The sequence below is a fragment of the Atta colombica genome, unplaced genomic scaffold (genome assembly GCF_001594045.1).
Source record: "Atta colombica isolate Treedump-2 unplaced genomic scaffold, Acol1.0 scaffold33, whole genome shotgun sequence".
NCBI lineage: Eukaryota > Metazoa > Arthropoda > Insecta > Hymenoptera > Formicidae > Atta > Atta colombica.
The window spans coordinates 2,857,914-2,885,460 of record NW_017259437.1 but is presented as its reverse complement, the minus strand read 5'-3'; the positions used below and the strand labels follow the sequence as shown (position 1 = coordinate 2,885,460).

Genomic DNA, 27,547 nt, shown 5'->3' with positions numbered 1-27,547 from the left:
ATATATATATATAGAGTAAATAATTAAACAAATCTTTTTGCGCATGTTACGATTTGATCCTTACATTTGTATTTAATATTTGTATTTAATATTCTTGATATTCATGTACAAAAACCGACAAACAGGAAATTTCCTAACGTAATTGCATTATACATGTAAAGAAATTATTTAATTACGTATATATGCACTTTCCAAGTCGGTACAACTTTAAATGAAAAACGTTGAACACAATTCTGCGCGAATTTCATTGGTAGATTAGCGCGACGCTACAAGTTTGAATATTATGTAATTATTTAGCATAGAAAATGCGCGATTATTTTTCCGCTTTTTATTTTTTTGCACGTTTTATCACGCATTTATTATTAGTAAGCAAATTAATTTGCTATACATATTAAATAAATTGAATACAAGACTTTAATTTTCTTAGAAGATCTCACAATCCTTGTCAAGTCAACAAGCAAGAATTTATCTATTAATTTGTTTCTAAGAAGCATTTATACGATTTGTTTCTATTTAAGTCGTATTTATATACGATTAATCTTACAACGGAAAGTGGGGGAAAGATAGATATAATACAAACTTGATCATAATACAGTCTAATTAGTTTTAAGCCATTGCAAAAAACAAATCTTCGAATTAAATTATGAAATGTTTTTATTTTATATTAAAAATTCTATGAAATTATCAATAATTGGAATTCTTTAATTTGTGTGTATTCATAATTATACATTTTTATCACGTTCTTACAAATTGTCTTTAATTCAGAAAATATTTCAGAGAGAGATCCTGTCCTTACGAGACGTATAATTATGTGACCCACTAACGATTTTAACAAACGACTCTGTGCAAACTGCGTTATCCGTCGCAGCGGTGAGCTTACACATAGTAAAATTACATACAATTACTTTAGTATGAAAGGTACATGTTAGCTTCGCATCTCTGCTTTACTCTCTTCCTCTTTCTATCTTTCGCAATTCTCTCGCGTTTCTCGTTTCGTTTCATGCACAGTTTGTTGCATCGCAGTTTATCGGCGGAATGGACGATGCCGTAATCTGCCTTCCGATCGACATGTCGTTAATGAACACGTGGACAGATCGCGATTCCCACGTAGCTCTTGCATGGCGTGTCAGATCGCGATAACCGCTGCAACTGCAATCGATATTGCGCACGGATCTACGCTAGGAGTTGCCTGCCGGGTAAGAAAAATGAAACGGTCCGTTTTTGCAGCTGTAACTCGGTGTGACCCGTCAGTGAAGAGAAAAATATTACGTCGAGCGGTCTCGTGATATCTTTGGAAAACCGTAAACGTTGGAAACGATCCAAATGTTTCTTGCGTGCTTTCAAGTATCTGCTGTCGACCGTCAATTTCTTATAATCGTAAAAGAGACGAGAGTATCGCCGTCGATTAATTTCTTTTATTTTTCGTGTTATTTCGTTGTCAAATAACGATCACATAATCGCAAAAGCAGAAATAATATTTGAATGTTAAATACAAGTCACTATTATTTTCGTATATACACTTTATAATAAAAATTATCATATATTATGAGAAGAGGGACATATTCAATTATAAATATTATACAAGATACAAAATTATTAATTAAATAAATTTTGAATTTTCTGTCGGAAGATATATATATATATATATATATATATATATATATATACCATGAAATTATAATATATTAAAGATTTAGTCTATATGTTTATTGAATTAATGTTTAAACTTCAAAAGATAATTTTCCTTTAATTTTAATTAAATATGATGAGAAAATGATGGGTCGCTTTTATAGAAAGGTTTAAAAAATTAGGTCAGCTATAATAAAAAGATAGTGCATCGTGACTGAATTAAGTTATTTAGCTTCTCATCTCTAGTGATAAAATCATTCTGCTAACGCAAAAATTGCAGTCTATGCAGATCTCATTGCATAATGGTAAACATATTTAGAAATCATTCTGCACGTGTATCGTGAGTGTTTAAGTATAAGAATTATAATTATTATCTTATATAATTATTATCTTATTTTAAACATCCGTTTTTAACATTAAACTTCGATCAGAAAGCTTTTAAATAATACCTTGCAGTATCTTATTGAATAACATTTTTGTGTTTGAAAGATAAAATAATTAAGTTTTTTCGTTTTTTTTTTGTTACAATAAATTATATTTGTTTGTATATGTTTATATTCAAGAATTGTAGTACGATTGATTAAATGCGCTTCTTTTCTACTGTAATATAAGCTTGTTGTTAAAACGAACATAAAATAGGAATATAAAGCGTGCTTTTTGAGATATTTCTATACAGCTCAGTAATCCACGCAGGGAATATATCGGACAAGGCTATAGTACGATTCGATTCCTTCGAACAATAAAAAAGCAACTTTAAATTCGCAACAAGCTAAGTTATCTTTCACTTCGTGGAATTTGATATACATATTTAAAAAAATAAAAGAAATTACTGCTCTCGACCGCTTCATCTTAATTCTTCGAGTAAAAATCCTTCGCTATATGCATGCATTAAAATGATTGTCATCATATGACAAGGCTATTTCTTTCTCTTTGCAAATTTTTAAATCGTAAAAAATACATTTATCGTCAATATGCAAAAAAGAAAACTCATTTTCTTTTCTCATTTAAAAGTTCACAAATTTAAAGATCCGCTGAAAATTTATTAGATAAAGTTAGCGATTAATAAACGAGAAATATGATATATTTATCTCTCTTAGACTATATTATTTTTTTTGTAAAAATTATGTTTGTATTCATTTATAGAGCGGCGAGGAAGATTCTTTTGTATCGACGCACGCTTATCATTTATCTTAGTTATGTATTGTAATACCACTCCTATGCGAAGAGTGATTCTGTTAAAAGCAAGTTGTGCGTAAATTGTAAACCGAGGCCGATGTCTGATATCGGATATCGCGTAATAATTAACATGTGTTACTATATGCAAAGACACGGACTGTTTTGTTATTTTCCGTAGCAAATTAATCGATATTTGAGCTCGACACTCTGGACCTCTCTCGAACAAGAGAACGGATTCACGGTGACCTACGAAATTAAATTCCCGATTTTTAATTAACGAGATTTCACTATTGGCAGGACAAAAACCTCGGAGTTAACTGAAACTGATGTTGTCCGCGAAATTGAATCACCACTTGGCAAGCCCACAGCTCGATCGATCAAACGCAGTTTTCTTTCTCCTCTTTTTTTTGCATAATGCTAACATTTGCACTCATAGTAAAGCATTCCTGTGGTTTATATATGGTTTAGCCAGTTTTTTCAATAAGGCACAAAATCATTCACGAAAAGTTAGACAAACGTAAGTCTTATGTATCTTTATTTATTGCATAATCTAATAATAATAATAAGAAATTTATTTCTACGAAGATACACAAAGATAGATAATCATTGTGTATGTGAATATGTATATAAAAATCATTTTGCGATATAGCAGTATCACATATAAAAAAAATTTTGCTGAAATATCATAAAAATTCAGCTAGATACAAATCTGAAAATAATTTTGTAGGACTATCAAAGTAATTATGTAGGATGGATAACACTGTAAAAAGTTTTGACATTCTAGCAACCATTTGATTGTGTACTGTGTCGGAAATTATCTTCTTAATTACGAGGTTGATAGTGCTGTAACTAACTTAGGTTGTGTTCCGTCAGCTGTGTCGAAAATTATCTTTTTAGTTACGAAGTTGGTAGCGCTGTAACTAACTTAACTGTGTTCTGTAATGGATCAGCTGACACTGTGATTTCTACAGATATCTAGACATCGGATTCTCTTATGCAATTATATATATTTTTAGAAAGCAGATTAGGAAGTAAGATCAAAATAGAAATTTGTCTTATTGAAAAAAAGCATTGCAATAAAAATGTTATTTATTTATTTTATACATATGGGCATATTGTGCATATTGAAATTATTTTTTTAGATCTGTAGTTAACTTTTTTAGATACTTTCGCAAAACCATTCTTCCCATGTAGATTTATACACCCAGAGAAAAGTTTCTTCGATTTAAAGAAATGTTTCTTTGCTATAAAATGTTAAAGAAAAAATTTCTTTGATAAATTCTTTGATAAACGTCATTTTTTCGATTCGAAATACATATTTTCTTTAAATCGAATAAATTTTTTTATTTGATTTAAAAAAATAATGTTTAAATTTAAAAAATGACATTCAAATAAAAGAAATTTTTTTCTTTATCTGTATAGCAATGAAACATTGCTTTAAATCGAAGAAACCTTTCTCTGCGTATGATATAAGTAAGCTGTATATGTTTTCCGCAGCGAAGAATATAGAAAAATATTAGGGAACAATAAACCAGTGAAAAAAAGATAATAACGTTAAATAAAAATTAAGATATACATATGTATCATTTTGAAAGTATTTCCGTAATAAGGCTTACCAGGATCACTGTCGACGTCATGAATAACAATCTTGATACCTTCCCCATCGACTAGACTTCCCTGTCTAGGCAATTCGCGTTCTTCAGCAGCAACTCTGCTAACAACAGCCGCAGGACCACCTTTTACTGTTCCTGGTTGAGCCGAAGTTAACGCTCTTATCGCGTTTATGTCAGGTCTAAAATAACATAAAAGATTTATGTGGTATTAGTGAAAAAATAATTTTATTTTAATAAATTCTTTATATCATGAAAAAGAGGTTTGATATCTTTAAAAGGAGATTTAAAGGTAATTTTAAAATTAATTACAATTCAATAGAAATAATTCAATAAAACGATTGAGACAGCTAAGTACAACATTTACTTGCTAAACATTATCGAATTAAATTTAACCTTACAACATAATTATTGGCATAATATTGCACAAATATTATATCCTTAACTTTAATCAATTTATTGCTAATAAATTGTTACTGAAATATTTGACTTGTAAATTTCGAGAGTATATTGTACAAAATTCCTAATAACTTTCTACTTTGAAAAGTTCTTTATTGATTCGCTTTAATTATCCACTAGGAAATAAAATGAGTAAACTATTTGAACGACGCCTACAAATTGTTATGAAAACCGCTAATGACTCTCATTGCCATGGATATAAGCTGATTTAAATGACCGATTATAACCGATTATGTGGATTAGGCAGATTTGGATCCTCACAGGTTAAGCCGCAAGATTGATATTGACTGCCTCGTGGAAACTAGTTTTATTATTGCGAAACTACCTTATAGCCAAGACAAGTTTAATAATTTTACCAGCGCTCGAGGCGAAGCTCGAAAAACGTTACATTCAATATCGATTTTCAGCTTTCTCGGTTAAAATTGCGATAATAAACCGCTGAGAAATATTGTTTCACTTGATAAATATCAATATATGTTGATTATATTGACTTAAAATTATATAATTTTTGACAGCTCTAAGTCCCAATGGTATTAAGTAGTATTTATATTATTTATTTCTTTATCTGCGTCATATTAGGTGATAGATACTTAAATTTCTTTTGAGCATTTAATTGAAATTTTTATTTTAATTACGGAAACAATAAAATATGAATTTCAACTTTCATTATTATACATACTACTTAAATTACTTTAGCTTTAAAGAAAATGAAACATTTGCAAGCGTAATACAAAAAATTAGTACTTGTATTGGTGCAATTCTACGCCAATTTTAGTTTGCCAATTGCCTTTAACTCTTAATGCAAAACAGTTAATTGCTAAATTAGATTCTCTTTACAATGAAAAAAATGGATGAAGAGAGTATAAAAAATATAATCAATTAACTGACGTTTTTATTAAACAAAGATGAAGTTTTTTTGACTTTATAACGAGGTATAGTCGCAATTGTGTTAAACTGTCCGCCGCGCGGTGAGCATCTCCAAGCACGCTATAAATTTACTCGTCTACGTTGGTACGATGTCATGGACACAAATTACCGTCCTAATTCTAGACCATAAAGGCTAAGGAAGCTTACGCTTGAGGTTCATAAAGTAACCCTAACCGCTTTAACCATCCTACTTCGCACAAAAACAATCGGTGGCTTTGTGCCGAATCCCGTTTGAAAATGTTTAGCGCTAAATATGCAAATTGGATTTTAATCCGAAATAACATCTATACTCGATTTTTATATGGTGTAGAAAATTAAAAATGATTATATCCATACAAGTTTCGTATTTTATCTTTATGGCTTTTTTGAAAACAATTTTTTTTGAAATATTTTAAATCAAGTTTTTTTTTACGCTTTGTATAACAAATATAATATGCTAACTGAATACTTATTATCATTAAACTTCTTTGATAATAGTTTTTAGAAATTTTTTAGAAAAATAAAGAAATTTAGTTCTGTCTATGAAGATAGATTTAGATTTATCTATGAAGATACAGGCTTCTTGCGTGAGAAAACTTCGATTCACACATTCAGTATTAAATGTAAAAATATATTCTTAGATATAAATATGCCAAGAGGAAAAGGTTGGAACACTAGTGCACTATCGAGTGTATGTAGTTTGGTGTCTATATGAATTTCGGTGTATAACATATTGAAAGTTGCCGACATAATCGTGCCAAAGTTTCTCGTATAAAAGAGAAAGCGATAGTTGTGACATTACAAACATTAATTAGTAATTTTATACAATGAATACATTCTGTTCTAACATAAACAAACGAGCTTCGCATATATTCCTGATTTTAGAAGCTAAATTTCTCGTCTGTATATGAATACTTTTTGAGCATTCAAACAATTCATACAATTTTTTATTTTCGCTTATTTTTCAGATGATATATTTTGTATAATTAATACAATCTTTTTGATGTATATTATAATTTTAGGAAACATACAATCGATTTTATTCTTTATGAAAAATAAATTATTAATTATCCAACAAGAAATAATCGTAAATTAAAATGTCAAATTGACATCAAATTGATGTTAAAATCATATTTATATTGACATCAATTCAATGACTCATTTCTCGCTGGATAATATTTACTTTTTAAAAATAAAATTTTTTATAAAAATATTTTTTCTGTACGAATACTTTTTGCACTCACTGTACGTCAGCTCCGTTCTTTAAAAAGTACGACATATTTATACTGTAATATTTTAAAATTGAAGTCATATATGCCTGCAATTTTCGAGTTCTTTTTAAACGTTAGAAAGTAATATTAATGTTGAGAAAGTATGAAATCTTCATTAAAATTTATTAAAAATTAAGAAGTTATATTGATCTAGTTATATCGTAAAGGCTTTGGTGATCTTTTTGAATTTTCTTCGAATCCATGTCAAGAAAACGTGTGACTCTTGAAGTTGCTCTTGTAAAGAAGTTCGTTAGAAATTCAAGATGTCTTTTTGGCACAAGAACTATAAGGTTTACAAGAGATATTTTCAAGCATCAATTGAAGGAATATAGATATCGCGTTTTTACCATTTTACTTTTTACCGAAAAAATTATAATTAATATCACATCGATTCGCAAAATAAATAGAAATTCATAAGACGGTTTTACAAGCCGACAAACTATTGTCTGGCCCCGCGGCTGCGCTGCATTAAACATACGATATCGGTGCATGATGTTGATGCAACCACTACGCTGCATCTTACATTTCTCTTGCAAATTGAAACTTGCAATTCCGCCGACGGCTGAGCCAACGTGCACCCCGCAGCGTTGGGCTTATCTCGCATTTTTATGCGCAGCGTTGAAGACCCGAAAAAAAAAGAAAAACGATGAAGAAAACGGTGTAACGTTGAGGCGAACGAGATAGATTTTCAAACGAGCCATGCAACTTTTAACGAGTCTTGTCCCCGTAAAAGCGTTTCCGTTCTTCAGAAATAACTCTGCGATCGTGGCACGGCGATTATTGAATTGTTTTGTGAGGAGGTAGAAAGGAAAGAAGAATAGCTACACGTGTGAGGAATTATTGATGCTATTTGTATTTCTTATTTCTTATTTTATAACGATTTTTAAGTATTATAGTATGACGTACTTGATCGATAGTAATATTAAAAGACTTCCTTATTGTCTCGCATTTTGTAAGCTCCTTTTCTGTCTCATCATTTTCGGGACATTCGTAATAGCATTCTCTCTTTTGTAGTATTACTTTCAGCCATCATTTTAGAATATAACTAAATGTAGTTATAAAAAAAAGAATATTTAATTTCAAATTTCTTTTCTCTGTTATATAGTACAAGAAAAAAACGTAGTTTATATATTTATATATATAATTTATTGATAGACATGTATTTTTTAATCGAAGATTCTATTTTTTAATCGAATTCATGTAGATTTTTATAATTCTGATTAACTTCCAATAATATCAATTATTCGAATTTAACTGAAAAAGAGATTTGCCTTTTATGTTACGTATTACATGTATTTTTAACAAAATAAAAAAAAATTACATATATTTTTCTATATTTGAATAATACAAAAAGTTTGATGGCGATTTAGATGAAAAATTATTTCAATAAAAAATAAGTTTTTTTTTTAAATAATTAGGATAAAATGAGAAAATTTTTAATGAAATTATTTTTGAAGAAGTAAAAAGAAGAAAAGAATAATTACATAATTACACATATGGGGAATTATAGGCGCTATATTTGTTATAACTAAAATTGTGTTATTAAATATAAATATTGATTGAGTTTTATTGAACATTTTATATATAATACATTTTATGTATAATATATATAACATTTATTTTTACGTAGAAAATATAAGTTTTCAATTTTAATAACTTTTGCAGAAACTATACAACTTTAATAAACTTCGTAAAAATGCTTTAAAAGTCTTAAGAAGCATGAAAATACATTTTTTAAATATAAGATATTTTTAGAATTAGAATTATTTTTATCAACTTTTTTTTGCCAAAGAATTGACTGAAAATTCATCAAAGAATCTGTTATTAATAGCGGTTACAAAGGCGGAATCACCGTATCAGAGGATAAAATAGACTTCCTTTGATCTTACATTGATAGTTATTTCTTCTATAACCGTGTTCAATCATGCGAATTCGCTGAGTATCGACAAGAAGCAATTTTGGCTGCAAGCACTCGACTTTTAAAATATGAAATCGTTGATTTGACGAAATCTTGCTTTAAACGTACACAAGAGATGTTTATTTCGGTAGAAATAAAAATACAACAGCCGGGGAAATCTTTTTGGAAATATCTTGATCAAGAGTGAAAATAGCAAACGATCTCGTATCTGATTTCTTTTCAATTTTATCTCATGTTTTGATGAAGTAGAAAGTGCGTTTTGGAACAGATAAAGTTGTGTGTAAATTTGCAAGATTTCTTGAAGTTTTGATAATTTTCCTCTATATATATATATTTTTTTTTTTCCATTTTCTTTTATTTGAACGAAGATACTATTTCAGAACTTACTTGATCTTTTGTAATTTGTATGATGTGTTCTAAATTATGTTTTACAATTAATATTACTTCTATTCTATAATTACAAAAAAGCATTAATTATTACATTTTTTTAGAAAGAGAATTGCAAAATTTTATATAAATAGGTATAAAATGAAAAAGATAAAGATAAATTTAAGAGATTTAAAAGATAAGAAGCATGTACTTTATGTATGAAAATACAAAGATTTTCCAGTTTTCAAAAACTTAGTACTTAAAATTTTTTGTATCCAAAATTATCTGAAAAAATCTGTCTATAATTATGTAGAAATAATCTACGAATAACTGTAAAATTTTCTTCATAATAAATAAAGTCTTAATATTAAAACGATTAAAAACAGATCAGGACAGAATTGCAATAATGTTACTGTTTTTTAATATTTTCTGAAGATGCTATAGATTTTATATTTATATGTTTACAAAAAAAGATTTATTAATTCTTTAAAAGGAGAAAATTTTTTTCACGATATGTAAATTAAGTTCAAGCATATCCTTTTTTTAAAACATAAATTAAAATTGGAATGTATATGGATATTACGAATAAAGAATATGAATAATCAAAAGCAGGTTTTTGTGGCTAACGGTAATGTATAACAACTGGCGTATAACAAAATTATGGTTTTTGAATTAGAATAGAGGGAGAATAGTAGTAAATAGAAAAGAACTGAGGGGAATAGAATTAAAGAGATTAGTTTCAAGGAATAGGAACTGCAATCAGAATGCAATTAATATTATTTAGACATGTGATCGCAGAAGTAAGTGCTTTTTGTTGAATTCCTCATAAAAATTTCTTTTTTTATTCTCAATAAGAAGTCGTATTGCATTCATATCGAATTCTACGATCAAATGCAATGGAATGTCACATGTCGGCTTCAAAAGAGGATTTCTCTCTCTCTCTCTCTCTCTCTCTCTCTCTCTCTCTCTCTCTCTCCCAGTTTTGTGTGAGGGTTAGTCGGAGCTAGATGGAAATTTACAAGATCATATCCCTTTATGAGATTCTTCCCGTTCTTTTCATTGCAGCTCATAGCCACTCTTTGAAGGAGAATCGCTTAATTGTGCAGTGCCATCACGAACTCCGACAGAATAAAAGCTTTTTCTGGTCGTTTCGCTGAATAAGAATGAGCTACGCGGCGATATCGATTAAAGTACATTCTGTCGAGAGTCTTCATAAGTCCTGTTTTACTTGCACATTACTTTCTTATTGTGTGTGCGTGTGTGTGTGCGCGCGCGCGCGCGCGCGCGCGTGTGTGTGTGTGTGTGTATGAGCGTTATTTTCTTGTTGAAAAAATGTAAAGTTGAAATATAAGAGAAAAACACCAAAGAGAACTAAAGTAGTAACCTGTAATATATATTATTGATAATAGCAAAAAAATTAATTTCTATATATTTAGCCTTTTTTATATACTTAATTAAACTTATTTCGATTTCCGACTAAAATCGTTTTAAAACAAACATTAATCAGAAAATTATTTAGAAATTGTTTAAAAAGTTATAAAATTTACAAACATTAAAAGTTTGTTGTAAACAAATTATATAAATTTTGTAAAAAATAACTGTAAATTGTATGACATTTGCTAGAATTAAGAAAATTCTGCATAATTTTGTGATAAATTGCAAATTTGCGCGTTTGTATTGTTTTCATATTTTAGTTACGAAAACTCAAATTATATAGAAAGATGAACACAGAACAGAATAACGAAACGCGATAATTAAATTAAATCGTAGTTCTGTAAGTAAATAGGAATTACAAGATTATATGATTAAAAAATTATGTCGTGGCCAGAGTTAGGGGAAACAATAATCACTCGGACAGGCTATAAGTAAACGAGAATTAAAACTTTATTATTACATTTCTAACTTTTGTTGAGAAAAGAAAGAAGTATAATGTAAGTTATAACATTTTCTCTCTCCCTCTTCAAAATTTTTTGTAAATTGCTTGCGTCATTAAAAAAATAAAGAAGAAAAACTTTGAACTAATTCCTTTTATAATGTTTAAGTACTTTCTAAAAAATCTGCATTTTTAAATTTGTTAATTACTCTTTCTTCTATATTTTTTTCTATATTTGCATAAAATAAATTTTTTTACTCTTTCAAAAAAATTGTTATAATAAATCAAATTCAAATTTATTATTAATTTATTATCTTTTTCAAATTATCTATAATGAAGTTAAAGAATGATACATCAGTCAATGATAAATTTAGATTGCTGAGAACAAGAGACGTAAATTCTTATTATAGAATCAAGTTTTTGAAGTTACCACAAGAAAGAAGACAAGATAACTTTATTCGACGCGTGAGGTGGGTTGAAAATTTATTAGCAGCAACGGAAAGTATGTCAGTTAAGATGTGCGATATTCAGTAGAATTATCGGGACGAGTTATCCTGATTTCCGGTGGTTTACCAAGTTGACGATATCGTGGTGATTGATGTAGCGCACGGTCAGCCGATGCAAACATTCGAAGCACGACCAAATTTCGACGTAGCAGCAGTTGTATTAAAGCACGAGTGAACTTCTAATGTCGCTCTTTACAGAGTAGTTCTTGTCAATGTAAGGCCGATATAAGGCAGGAGGAAAAGTGCCGCGCACTTATTTTAGTTCTAACAGCAGCTCTCATGTTAGTCTCTCAATTTAGCAATCGAGGTATTTCGAAATCGAGGTCGATGAATGTGCTGCTTTAGATAGTACATTGATCATGAATAATTAATGATTTTTTTTTTGAAGGCGTAAAAACGGACTATATATTTTGAAAAGCGGTATATATGCTTCATTTACTAGATTAAAGTACAAGAGATATATAGTTCTCCATTTTTTCTATAGGTTTACGTTCGCATTGATTCATATTCGATAAATAAGTAAATTAATAAATTAGAAAAAATAATTTTTGGATGGCGAGTCTGTAAAAAGAAGAACATAAACTATAAAGAAATTATATGAAAAAATGTTTACAACGATGCGCGTTTATTTCGCGAATAAATTAAAGTTGCTTACAATTCGTTTAATTAGATTTATATTTTGAAATATTGAAGTCAATCAATATCTATCTAATCTAAATTAATCTAAATTTCTATATATTATGTTTATAAAAAATTATAAAAGAAATATTACAATTTTTAGTAACTAATATACACGAAAAGAAGAGTTGGTGAAGTATCTAAAAATTTAACTAGATTTGAAAACAATTTGGTTTGTACCATCAAAATAATTATGTAGAACGCTTAAATTGATTGCTGGTAAGAATTTTTGCAAGATTGTCATCAATAATTAAGTGTGTTCCACATAATTATTTTGATAATCTGACAATTATTTTCAGTAATTAGCTAAGTGTTATATACTTCAGGAAACTTCATAGTAACTACAGTAACCATTTTAAAAATATTTTTAATATTTTTAAAACGTGCTTCAAAATTGACTTGAGTATGAAGAATTAATATGTATAAGCGTCAGCTTTCAATGTCATCTGACTGTATGAGATAATAACGATTACGTGATCTAAATGATTTATAACGCTGACTGATGACTTTAACTCATCATCTTTCACGAACTTTTTCATTCGGCTGGAAGAAAGATGATGACGGCGAAGGATCACGAAGGTTAAGCCAATTTTGACAAGAACGATACATCATCGCGCGATCCTTTCGCCAAGCATCCTCCTTCATATGAGCGTAACAACCTGTCCGAGGGATGACACTTTCTTACCTTCGATACCTTCGATCCTTTCGACATAGAAAAAGCTCAAAGAAATCTTTGACCGCGATTATTGGATTATATCAGCAGCAATTGAATTTAATGTTCAGATTTTAAATCGCATAGAAAAAAAATTATTTTTTAAATCAGATTTAGACAAGCATCGTACATGGAAAAAACTGTTTTGCTAAAGTATCTGAAAATTTAGCTAAATCTAAAAATAATTTTGTTGAATTATCAAAATAATTATGTAGGATGTTCAAATACAATACTGTAAAAAATGTTTACTTTTTAGTACCAGTTTGAATGTCATTATACATACTTATTTTGATAATCCGACAAAATTATTTTCAGATTTGTGTATTTAATTAAATTTTTATATCAGTTAAATGTTTTTATTTCGGCAAAACCGTTCTTTCTGTTTATAAATATATGTTTGTAAATAATAAAAAATATTAAAAATGAAAATAAAAACGAATAAGATTAAAATGTTTATTTAAAAAATGGTTATTTTAAAGAAATTTTTCAAGGTTAAATAAATTTTTTAATGAATTAAATATCATAGAAATGTATCTAGGAAATGTATCTAATCGACATAGAAAATATACGTGATTGCAAATGTTTAAGACAAATTTTAATTTCAATCTTAAATGTATTATTCAAATATATTTTAAAGTTGTGCAGCTTCATAGTATTATCCGTATTGAGTACTGCATTATAAACGCAAGCCTCTCGAATAGTTAATATTGCAAGCTTGCCGTTATGCTACATTTTCGAGTATAACCTTCTATAGCGCGGAAAATTAAGCTTTCCGAAATTGTAATAGTTCCGAACTCGACTTTGGCAAGAACCACAGATGCTCGCACGCGAGTAAATGCGCACACTTAACGAAGAGTAGGAGAAGGGATAGGGTGGTATTAATTATTTCTCTAGTAGCAAACTCCCCTGTTTGCAATCCACTCGACCTCTTGCTGGCGATGTGTGTATATGTTACTTACAACATACGTTGCACGTTACGTTTTATTGGAAATAAAAAAGTAATCATGAGTAAACGTGGTAGAGCGGAATAGGAAAGAAATCAGAGACGGAATAAATCGATCCTCATTTTCGCCGCGACGATGGATACAAGAAAAATGCTTGTTCGATTCTATATTGGAATCCTTGATTGCAAATCGATATTCGCTACAAAAGAAAACTAAGTCTTAAGTCCGGAAAATTTAATTCGTTTTGAATTAAATTTAACTAAGTAAATTTTCACCCCTATTATTAAAAATGGATAGTGAATCTCTAAGTATTTAATCCCACCTTTATTTAATCCAAATTTATTGGCGCAAACGAGCTTTAATGAAATGTAAATACTAGGCGGCAATTACATTATTTTATCAAAGTAGATTAAACGACAGAAACATATATCATTTTATATTATACTCTAAACGTACTTGGTTGATTATGATACATATTAAGACTACCATTTCGCGTCAAAAAATGTCGGGATGGAAAAATGTGGAAATCTTTCAGTAAATATTCTGAATATGCTTATGTATGTGAGAATTGTTTCAAAATACTTCGTATATTGAATATTTCAAATTATTTCGTTATAATAAAATGGATATAACCAACATTTGCGGATTGCGAAAATTTTGCGTAATATAGATACATCGCTCAAAAAATATTTTAACAATTTATTTCAGGATATATCGATTTTTCAATTTTGATTTCCATGTTTTTCATGCAAGTATCCTAGTATAATTCTGTTAAAATTATAGAACTGACCATAGATTACCTAATATGTAATAGGAAGTTTCAATTGTACGTTTAAATGTGTATTATTGGAGAAACAGCTTTGAAGTATAAAAAAAGATATTCCAGAGAATTAAAGTATATATTCGGAGTAAAGTATATATTTCTTATTAGAAAAAGTACTTTTAGGAATTAATTTAAGCTTGTAATTTACTGTAAAATCTCTTTTGTACGATTCTAAGAAGTTATTTATTAATCTTTTTTATTCTTTTTAGAAGATTCAATAGACATGCGGAAAGATAAAATTTAAATTTAGCCTGATATATTTGGATGGAAAATATTTAATTTGTAAACGCGCATATGCAACGAGGAAAACGTGAGATAGGTCTTTTTTTTACGCACGTACACAAGTGTAAAAGTTTAAATTACTTTCGGAAAGTAGAGGCGAAATGTCTACCGTGGTGTCAAAACTCGGTGTCAAAAAACAAGCAAATATATGTGAAAGTTCGAAATTAAAGTACAAAATTGAAATCGGCAGATTTGCGTCATTCCCATTGCTAGAGTTAGATTATTGCAGAAAGCCAAAATAATGAATGATTTACTGAAGATTATTCAAACAATTTATCATTAATATTAATTAAAATAGTGCAAAAGTATGTATGCTTTTTTTATATTGGATTTAATTATTAACTTATTATTAACTTATTATTATTAACTTATTATTATTTTTTATTATAACTTATTATTATAACTTATTGGATTAAATTATTAACTTATTATTTAAAATTAATTACGTTGATCATTACGATGTTTACTTAAGAATGTATATTAATATATTACATAACAAAAAATATATAAAATAAGAATGTATAATACATTATACAGAGTGATAAAAAAGTTTGTATGACAATTTTAGTCAAGTATTTGTCAAGTTATTATCTGGATAGCAGGCATTGACGTCATTTATCATTTTGACGTTGAAATGACAATAAATAACAACAGTTTGTTACTTGGATAGTATTTTAAAAAAAGTAATATTAAAAAATATTAAAAAATTTTAGAGGGCTGGTTACACCTCATTAAATATCAAAAAGACTGCACTAAAAGATATTCGTTGGTTTATAGTAGACTGAAGATCGTTCTATTGGTCACCTGGGAGAAATTACCTGTAGAAAGATGCTCAGCCATCGTACTCTCAAAACTTTCATCAAAGTTGAAGATGGATGCTATTTTAATATTAATTATTATTTTTGATATTTAATAAAATGTAACTAATAATCTAGAATTGCTTTTTTTGTAAATATACATTACTATAATAATATGACAAACATAAATCTTTACGGCCAAACTTTTTGTCATCCTATGTATATATATGGAGAATTCAAATACGTTCAATAACTGTTTAGTGATATAAATTTATAAAGATTTAATTATATAATAACAAAATGAAAAATGAGATCTTGCTGTTATCATGTAATAAACATTAAATTAAATTGCATTGGAATCATCAGTTTTTCAACATGCCATGTCAAGTCAGATAGCTTAACTTCTTAATAAAAAACAAATTTCATTTGCTTTATATACATTGTGGTATAGATGCGTGGTCATGTTTTCTCTTCTCTTTTACATAAATAAATCTTATAACGGCGCCAACAGTAACTTACAATTGGGAACCTCTTCGTCGATTGCGCCTTTCTTCATCGGGTACAAGAACGGGTTGGGACACAGGCGGTACCGCAGGTGCAGATGATGAGTCTAGCTTAATCATCTTCTCGTCGTCGGCCGCGTCGTACGGCATCACTGGTTTCACAGCGCGGAAAGAGGATCTGCGAGATCGTTCTTCAGGTTCTCGGGTGCCTGCGAAGAAGCAAATGACCAATGACATTTTAAGGCCGATCATATTATACTTGAAATATTAAATGCGACTCATAATAGCGAGTAAATCGCCTTGAATAATGAAGTCCTTGATATAATAAAATATAAATAGAGATATAAAAGTAGCATGGATTTAATAAAACGTGTGCGTGTGTGTGTGTGTGTGTGTGTGTGTGTGTGTGCGCGCGCCAGGAATTTGAAATTGATCAAAAAAATAAAATATTTCGATATTACATTTAAAATCTATTAAAAAATATTTTTCCTAGAAGTATTTGTATGAATTATTAAAACATGATAGGGAAAAATATTGCAATTATGTGAACGAATATACAAAAATAAATAATTCTATTTAGAAATTAATTTATTATTTTATTTAGAATTAATAATTCTATTTAGAACATTAATTTCATATTCATTTTTTTTAGTTTTTTATCTCTGTCAGAAATAATAATATATGAAAAAACTAATATTGAAATATATAGTTATAAATATATAGTTATTTACGTAAAGACTCCAAAGAAGTTAAACATATTTGAAAGCAATAAAATAGTTGAAATGTTTCACACTAAAGTACGATGCGAGTCAAATGCCAATATTATTTTTCTCTGTAACCAGGAAGTGGAGTTTTCAGCTCTTGGTTGCATAGGATAGAGAAACAAGTACAGGTTACATTATATACTGGTTATTTGAATAGGGGTATAATATTTTTGTTTTATTACAAAGAAAAAAGGAAAAAATAAGATATTAACATTAAAATATCATTATAACTAATTAGAAAAAGAAAAAGAAAAAGAGAAAAATTTAAAAAAACTTTGACAATTTAATCTCGCGGTTAGATAATTAAATCTTAGATAATTAAATCTTATTCCTCGTCGTTTTAATTCTCGTTTTAATCTTTTTGGACTTGTTGAACTTTCATTTGTATTATCAAACTTTCTAATATTAAAAATTGAAAAGTTATAAAAGATTTGCTAATTAAATTTTTACGAAAATAAAATTTTTATTAAAGACGCTATATAGTCAATAATATGTTATTTTATCTGTATACACTTGCATGTTCATTCCGTGTTTTCTTTTCAAATTGTATTGTAATAATAATGTATGATAATAATGCTATAATTTTCTTAAGTAATTACCGAGCTATCTCGAAAAGGGAATTTCTCGCTTTATGCAAACTTAAATGGCTGAAACTCACGTTATAACAAGTCAAATATCAAATTGAGGCTGGAACACGTTACTCTCAGCAAAATGGAAAATTTAAAATATCTGAATAGGCGATCAATATATGCGTATATGCATGAGTATAGATGGCTTTGAAACCGCGTTACGTCCGTACGCTTCTCTATGACGCATCGGAAATAGTTTCCATAGAAGTACGCTGCAAGTTCATCGCGTGCAGGGCTTTTCGATAGACCGAAGAAGAATGGGAGGGGAAGGAAAGAGAAAACCAGAATTTCTATGTCGAGTCGAGATGTTTGTTTAGTGCTTCCGATCACGCAGACTGGTAATATACGCGCGCACTGTTCAAGTTACACTGCAGTTATAGAAATGTATCTCAGGATACGCGACACACGTCCGACGCGACTGAATTGAATGCATGAAAATGGGAATTCTGAAACTAGTGTCATAGTTGCTATTTAAAGTTGTTCCGTGCGGAAAATTTTAATGGTATCCTGAATAACTGGTTAATAATTTGTTGATGTATTACGTGAAATTTTCATCTTAAAAAGTTTTCTTAAATCTGCACATAATAAGTATCATTTTTTTGAGACGTTTAAATTACGATAATTATCTCTCTGAGATCATGAAATTAATTGAGATGGAAATCGCGGTTTGAAAGTATATTGTCGAAAGTTCTTTCTGTTGTGTATTAATATGACAGAAAATGTCAAATGAATAAAATCATATTACGTTGTCAATATGTATGTTTAACAAAAATTGGTTTATTCATTTCCTTGAAGTTGCTTTGATGGTGAAACACCGCTTGTATTCACATAATGGGGTAAATTGTTTCTACAACGATACAGAGGAAATTATGAAACAGAACGAACAATACATAAGCTAGAATTACTGTTGCTTGACAAGGTCTATTCGATTATTCTAGCAGCTTTTGCAGCCCTTGGAATCCCTTAGAGCACAGTCATTTCTAACTTGTCGCGGATGCCATTGCGATAACTCGTAAACGCGCAATATGTGGCGGAGAAATCGGAGCATATGTTGCTTGCTATCAAGAGGGAAGTATAGAAGTTGGAAATTTCGACACTTTCGCCGGGATCGAAGGGTTGTTAAAGTTCCTCCTGGGAATAGCTCGGGAGGTCAAAGATAGCATTAATGAGAGAAATTATGAGGAATTGTGTACATGTAATATAGTATGATTATCAATACATATACTGCTCATTATTTTAGTGAGATGTCTGATGGATGATTTATTTTATGCGAAACTGATATTTTAGATATGAAATAAAAATATGTGATGAAAAATATTAATTCTTATATATTTTATGTCAAATATCTACTAAAAGTGATATTTTTTATTAAAAAATATTTAAATTATAAATATTTTAATTATACACAAAATATTATTGTTACATTTGAATTTACTTATCTAATGTACGTGATATTATATATTTATAATTATAATATATAATTATAATGCAATTAAGAAAAATTATTTCTTAGGATTATTAGAAAATAATTTTTTCTTAAATATTGAGCTTAAAATATTAAGGTATTATATTATAGGGTCATTTTAAGTAATACGCTAAAATATTTCAAAAAATATAATGGATATGAAAAAATGTTTCAGACAAAAGTTGCTAGAAGGAAAGAAAATGGCCTTGGTTGACCTTGATGAGTTAACCTTGATGGCCTCCTTAAGGCCAGATCAAAGTCACATTTTTTTTTTAAATGGCACATTTTTTTATTCCAAAATCTAATAGCTCGTGTCAAGAGATTCTCAAAACACTATAATAAAGTTATTTTTCATTAATACTTTTCGAGTTATAAAGCTTGAAAGTTACAATATCGTTGACATTAGCATTACGCAAAGTGTTCGACCGATGGCTAAAACCTCTTTAAATAAAAATGAATTTTAAATGCAAAAATAAAAATAAGAGAAACAATCTCCAATGACTTTGATCTTAACGAATGTTATCCAAGACATGAGCAACATTTAAGAGGTTTTAGCCATCGGTCCAACACTGCGTAATGCTAATGCCGGAAGTACTGTAACTTTTAAGCCTTATAACTCGAAAGGTATTCATAAAAAAACGATTTTATTACAGTGTTTTGAAAAGCTCTTGAGACCAGCTATTAGATTCTGAATAAAAAATAGGATATGCCGTTTAAAAAAAATCGATGTAACCTTGACCTGGCTTTAAGGATATCTCATTAAGATTAATCATGGTCATCATTTTCTTCTCCCCTAATAACTGAGCTAACTTTTGTCTAAAACATTTTTTCATATTTATTATATTTTTCGAGATATTTTAGTGTATCACTTAAAATGACTCAACCTGTATAATTGTACAGAAAAAATATCTAAGAATTTAGTTAGATATAGATCTGAAAATAATTTTGGATTGAATCATTGAAATAATTATGTAGAATGCTTAACATAATGATAACAATGCTGCAAAAAGTTTTAACATTCTAGCAATTAGCAATTTGAGTACTATTCTACATAATTATTTTTTCAAACAAAATTATTTTTAGATCTAGATCTAGCTAAATTATTATTATTTAAATAATAAGTCAGTAAAATTTTTCTTTCTGTGTAAACAGAAAAGCTGCGTTGTAAAATAAAATTAACATCGCGAGCTTTCGAAAATCAAAGAATAAATTTTTCATTTATTGCAATGAATCATGTCAACGCACCTTGCGCTGAAATAGAGGCTCTTTGTTGAGCAGCGGCGATAGCCATCGCATTAAGACTGCTACTTCCAGGTACTGCGTAAACGTCGTAGGCGGACGCTCGTCTTGGTAATTGAACCGGAAGTCCTAGGCCAGTGTCAGGATGCGTAGGTTGTACTCCACCGGTGGCCATCGTAGCCGCTGTTTTGATTTCATCGTCGTACGACCTTTGCCGGGTCACGCGAGATTTGCGACGAACTGTACCGCCTCCGCGACGAGCGCGACGTCGACGTTCCTCTTCATCATCCAAATCACCGCCTTCCTGCTCAATCACTTTATCAAGGAAATTGAAAGATGATGTTAGGGGTTTAACATCCTAAATAAATTGAAAGATAAAGCGGTTAACGTAATACGAAATTTGAAACTCATTTTGATCTTGAATAACATTTGCTGATTGACTATGATAAAAATAATGTATTTTCGTTATGCAATTGTAAATTATTCAATTATAATAACAAATATATAAAACAATTTTATATATCTAAAATAATTATAATGACAAATATATAAAACAATTTTTATGTATCTAAAACAATTTTGTGTTTCTGCAAAAATATTTATTCATTTTTATAAATATAAGTAATTATATTTTTTTCTGGCTGGAAAATATGTTACATTATAATTAAAAATTAAAACGTTTGAAGTTTAAAACATATTTATAAAAATAATATATAAAAATATAAGTCTAATTTTACAATACATTTACCCTTCGTGGAGGAGCATGCCTATTTAGGCATCTCCTTTTATTCTGTAAATTGCTCGCTCGATTTTTATGATTTGGCCTATGAGATAATTTAATAATTATCCTATATATAATTTATTTGAATTTGAAGTCAAAAATATATAATTTAAAATGGAGGTTTCAATATATGACATATATAGAATTTTAAAATATCTTATTATCATAAAATTCGGTTTTAGGGAATTTTTAATTTCAAAGTAACATATCAGGTTTCCAGTTTCATTTTATTTATTAGAGTTGTACAAACAGTTGGTATTAAAATCATTTCAAATTCTGATTTAACCCTGTGACATTAGACTCTTTCATTGCAAGGTACGCTTTTAAAATGTGATATTTTCAGGTTACATTCGAATGCAGCTTTATCAAGAATCTTCTAAAACCGAATTTCATTATAATTAGATTATTTTTTTGAAATTTAAATTTTAGAATTCTGAGAATCGAATTCAGCGATCCCAAAAATTTTTAGAAAACGTAATCTTTTTTTGAAATATTTTTGTTAAAAAAATTTTCATCCTCAAAGTTAATAGCAAGGATGGCAAATACTTATATGTAATGCCGTTACTTTTTTGTCTTTACTTTGTTACAATAAGATTCGATAATGACGTTGTGAATTTTTTATGATGGTAACGGTAACATCAGAGTTAGAAAAGTCAATCGTTACTGCAAAAAGTAACTCCTTATTTGTAACGAGTTATTTTTAGATAAATAATGCGTATTGGTAACAAATTACTTTTCAAAATAACTTTCCCAATCTTATAGCGTTTAGTTATAATCATTAAAAAAATGTCATTATCAAATTGTTATTAATATAATATTAGGTGTGGGAAAAAGTTCGTGGCGTTTTTTTAATGCCATCTAACGAGAAAAATGCCACGAACTTTTTCCCACACCTAATAAAAAATAACGGCACTATACTTGCCATCCTTATGATTAGTATCTAATAATATCATATTATAAACTTCATTTTTCTTCATATAAAAAAAACGAGCCATATACTTTCTTATTTCTTCGATTGTATCGTAACATGCGACCATTACGCGAAATTTGACATCTAGTAATATAAAGGAGTAACAGATATCTCGCATGAACGAGTAAAATGATCCTTACCGCCCGTTTGAGCCGGCATGACTCTCTGAGGGCTGGTCGCTCTCCCTCTATCAGAGGCTTGATGGCGATCGGGTGAGCCACCCCTCGACTTGCTTTTCCGGTCCAGGTCACGCTCCCATCTGAGATCCTCTCTCTGACGTTCTCCTGCAACCTTTCGAAACTACAACATTACGATACAGAGATTAGAGCTCGATGCGGGAAACGTCACCACATGTAGGCCGTGAGTAAGGGCGGGGTGGAAAGTCCAAGCATCCCCAACAACACGGCAAGGGCGGGGTGTGCATGTACAAGATTAGGCAGCACAGATTTGACACCTAGAAGCTAACAGTTAAATCAACGCACAGAGATCAACTGTGACTCTGGGATTTATGATTGTACGAATGATTGAAGCTGTGCAGTTGTATTTATTTACACGAAAAAAAAAAACGATTTTGTTCAAGTATTTAAAAGTTTAATTAGATATAGATCTGAAAATTGTGTTAACTATTAAAATTTTTTGATAAATATTTATATAGAAAATATTTGGATAAATAAATAAATAAATATATATATATATATATATATATTTATATATAGAAAATATTTGGATAAAAAAATATTTATGAAAACTCAAGCATGGTGTACAATGCTACAAAAAATTTTGATACTTTAGCAACTTGAGTGTCTTATATAATTATTTTGATAATTGAACAAAATTATTGTTAGATCTGTATCTAATTTAAATTTTTAAATACTTTATAAATAAAATCGTTTTTGTCATGTGCAGATTTGAAAAAAGACCTATTTAACTTTCTATGGCAGATCAATATGCCGTGATCAAATATTATCTATAAGAACTACAAAACTTGTATCTATTTCTACTTTATTTTAATATCTTTATTATAATACAGGAATGTATATATATATATATTAGGAAATAAAAAAATTGAGAATTGTTGAACGATCAAATTGCGCGTTAAATTATCTAATGCGCGAGTTTCTGATTATCTTTAGACTCAAGAGCTGTGTGAGAGTAAATTATGTCTGTAAATGAAACGAGTGATTGCACTGTGTTCTAATGTGAATCAATTCCATGAATTTAAAATAACTCACTTCACCGGTAAATTGCAACAAAGACATTTCTCTCGACGCTCGAAAACTCTGAAGTTGGTGCACTGCCCTTTGATAATGAAAATTAATATCGTTCCCGACACGCCTGCGGGTAACAAGAAAGAAGACCACAGAAACACGGCTGAGAGTTCGCGATAATAATGAAATGGCTACATCCGAAAATTAACTTCGTCCCGGTTTCGTCACGCGATCCCGCCGCGCGGCATAATTACACGTCGGCAACAATTAAATCGAGGCGAGCGCGTATGGCCGTTGACCAAGTTCGAGAAGGTTTCAGCGTTAAGGCTCCATTAGAGTCGGGGCAACGAACGAGGTGCAATGCCAAGCACGTCTTTCTCGCTCATCGCTGCTACTCACCGGGTAGATGTGCCAGCTCGATTCCGCTTTCGAGCACCTGTCGCGCGCATAAATATTCATGGTGATGCAGCGCGCGAGCGTGCCAAAACGTTATTTTAACGCGATGACGACGAGGGTGTGGCGCGAAGATGTCGCATCCTTTCTCGCATGTCGCGATAATTTCCTCTCGATGAAACCACGTTACAGCTATATTCCATAGCAGCACGATCTATTCGCAAAAAATCTAGGTCGCCATTTGCATCACGAGGTAATACACTGACAGTATACACCGATGATTTTCGAAGTGCACAAGGCGCGCGTGACACGGGGATAGCAGATACTCTGCATGTTGCGCATCACTCAGAATGCTCAGTCGAACGTAAATTATCCAATAGCCGGAATGTTTAAGTGCATGTAGCTCAGAAAGCTAGTACCATGATATAGGACACCCAGGTAATATAAACAGAAGTGCCAAATGCAATTTTAATCCGAATACAGACGTGTTTGCATTCATAATCGAGAGTCTGAGATGCTTAAAAATCGTTTTGCAATTTGCAGATCGCTGTCACATAAATAATTCAAGTAAAATTCAATCATAAAGTTGTATTGATTGTCGACATTCCAACTTAAATGATTTCAAATAATTCTTGCAAAATTAATAACGTTGGAACAATAACATAAATTTGGAATAAAATAATATACAAGTAAAATTAATTTCTTCGTATTTTTCTCCCAAAAAGTCCCTAAAAAATTCTTTTTTACGCCTTTTTGTACCCCTAAAAAAATTTTTAGTAGAAAAAAAAATCTTCATCAAAGCTAGAAGAAAATTCTCTAACTTGGCATCAGTGTTAGTAATTATTTTTCGTCTTAAAAGGCTGCGATCATTTCCACAATTCCACGATATTGCAGTCATTCCATTCCATCCATCATACGGCCGTTTTAGCTCACGAGAAACCGGTAGTCGTGACGTGCAACAAAATGGATTGAATCTCGAGATGGAAAAAGCGCCAATGACAATTACTACGAGCAAGATAAACGTGCTAGGCGTCCTTTACTAAGCGGGGCGTATCGTGAAAGACTGACGCGCGAGAGCGAGCGATAAACTCCGGAATTAACGTTTGCTGTCGTAAATACGAGATCTCCTCTTGGTTTGTCTACGCCTACGTATGTGCGTAAATGCTGTAGGACGTATTTCATTACGTCATGACAGTTCCGATGAAGCGACGGATTTACGGAATCTAAAATCCGTCCTTTCTTTTGTGTCGAACTCATTAGACAAACAATGGCGCTGACACATTTTGGTTGTCCAGAGAAACTATTCTATGAAAAAAGATTTAATAGCAATTTATTATGTTTGCTGTACATCCTAATGAAATAGAAAGCCGAAAGAAAAATGAGAAGTGCAGAAATTATAAATATATTTCTGAATGATAGTAGAAATGTTTATATTGAATGAGCTATAAGTAGTGAAAATATTTTAATTCTATTTTACTATCTAAACAATTCTTTTAATAAAGTAAATGCAATAACCAATTATGAAAACAAAAAACTACATTTTATATACAAAATATATCTCACAGAATGAATTTGTTAAGCAAAAATTGGAAGTTGAAACGAGAGAGAAAAAAATAAACACGGAATATAAATTCAATGCAAAAAAGGCAGTTTTTGTAATTAAAGTTATGATTTTTTTATGAATCTGTGATTTTTTTGTATTTTCGCATGGTAAAGCAATCATGTGCAATACGCAACCGTAAAGATGCTTCGAATCTGCTATTTTTGTCCTCTTATTTCTGTCTATGCGCAAAAACACGCTCTCCTTCATTTCAATTTCACTCCACTTTCTTTCGTTTCCGCAGCCGTTTCCGCCCGCGCGCGCACGGATCCGATTATTCTGCCAAGCGACAAAAACGATTGTCGATAAATTCTCGAGGTGAGATGTCTACCGATGCTACGAAGTTGTCAGCTAGCACAATGTAAGTTTTAGCTTAGAGAGCTGTGTGGCAATCAATAAGCGAAGCTTCGATAAATTCAAGAGTATTGATTCGCGTAAATGTCACATCTTGTAAACGCGACGTAAATCACAGAGCATGGAATGTGGGGCAATATAGTGATAAAGAAACGCCGAAGAAATTTCACCTATACATACATTGATAACAAGATATTAGTATTCTATCAATATAGATTAACTTTAATCTCGGTTTAATTTACTTTTTATTTTTATCTAATTCTTAAAACATGAAAAGATAAAGAGTAAGCTAAACCAAGATTAAAGTTTAGTATCTATTTTGATAAAAAAAATGGATGTAAGCATGTTATAAGACTTGTTTTCTTTTATAGTTAAAATTATTTATGGTTAGACTTTCTCTGTCTTGCAACTTAGAAACAGCTTAACAATGACTCTTCAGATCATATTCCAGGATCATAAAATGCCTGTACGGCCTTTACGATGCATTTTCGTTCGGGTTCTCGAAGTCTACGATTGCTACAAGGCCGCACGATAATTACGCGCTTGATAATTGTCTGTCTGAGTATCGAGTAATGAGAAGTCTAGTTGCATACACGTGCAACATACTCATTGGTGTGTACTCGTTTCCGATATACGCGCGTGTGTCTGTGGGTGTTCCGTTTGCGTGACAAGTGCACACGATATACGCACAATGAGATCTCGTGGAGAGTAGTCGAGCTCCGCGTCGAGTCCGACACCAACGGCAGCACACCTCGTTAAAGCCGCACGTGACGAGGACGATCGTCGATATGATCGCCCGAACAATTTACGACCTCTCGTAAATTACCGTAAATTAGTCAAACATAAAGGGCATAATGAGTGAAACGGTTGATTCAGGTATCTGCAGTTATTGCAATAGATATTGCTGCGAGTAATATTAATTTTACAAAAAAAAATACAAGTTTTACAAAATTTATTAAAGACCATGTATCGCGTAAAAAAATTGTTTTTCTTTTATATTAATAATTTATTAAATACTTTAATATTTTAAATGATGATTTTATTAAAGAAAGTTATGACAAAATACGATTCAAGGATGGCGAGTTTTTCTACGCAATTTTTATGTAGAATAATAATGCGCTGGGATTGATTATAATATATAATACAAATCTCATTATATAATCTGCAATGTTTTGAAAGCATACGAAAAGAATACAATTTAAAAGTAGTATTTATGATTGAAAAAGCGACTTTTGTGTTCCTGCAATCGCTAACTGCAATCGGAATGGAATAATTCGAAATCCCTTTCAATGCGCGATCTGCACTTTGTTGCATAATGCAGGTGATATGCAAGAATCTCGGTGAATAGTATGGTGTATGCATTTTAGATAACAGCAAAGTGTAGCTTAAAGCGTTCAAGCGGACATTCAAAGCATATACGTTGATTCCTTTGGCAGCGGTATAATTCAGCAACCCTAATTTCAAACATGGCTGCACGAATATTCTCGCGTATAATAGTATATCTCTTAGGATGTTGAATTATGCACCTCGCTATGAAAAGGGAATCTCGTGCGATAGAAAATTGTGAATAACATCGAAAGCCAGTCAATTAATACAGTGCGCACGTAAAGCGTGGCCTTTATTTTCCAGAATACTGAAAATTTTATCTTCGTCTTTTAGCAAAAAAATAATTTTATTCCGTTAAGTAT

At 30.3% G+C, this 27,547-nt stretch overlaps 1 protein-coding gene across 1 annotated transcript in view; it reads right to left on the bottom strand.

The window, feature by feature from the left end:
• Positions 1-27,547, bottom strand: part of LOC108690500 (regulating synaptic membrane exocytosis protein 1) — a 124,697-nt gene that overhangs the window by 62,374 nt on the left and 34,776 nt on the right. The window contains exons 6-9 of the mRNA XM_018197814.1: positions 22,445-22,604; positions 20,560-20,868; positions 16,473-16,665; positions 4,422-4,597 (exon numbers count right to left, since the gene is read on the bottom strand). Of these exons, the coding sequence (XP_018053303.1) occupies positions 4,422-4,597; positions 16,473-16,665; positions 20,560-20,868; positions 22,445-22,604 (838 nt within the window). The remainder of the gene's footprint in view (positions 1-4,421; positions 4,598-16,472; positions 16,666-20,559; positions 20,869-22,444; positions 22,605-27,547) is intronic.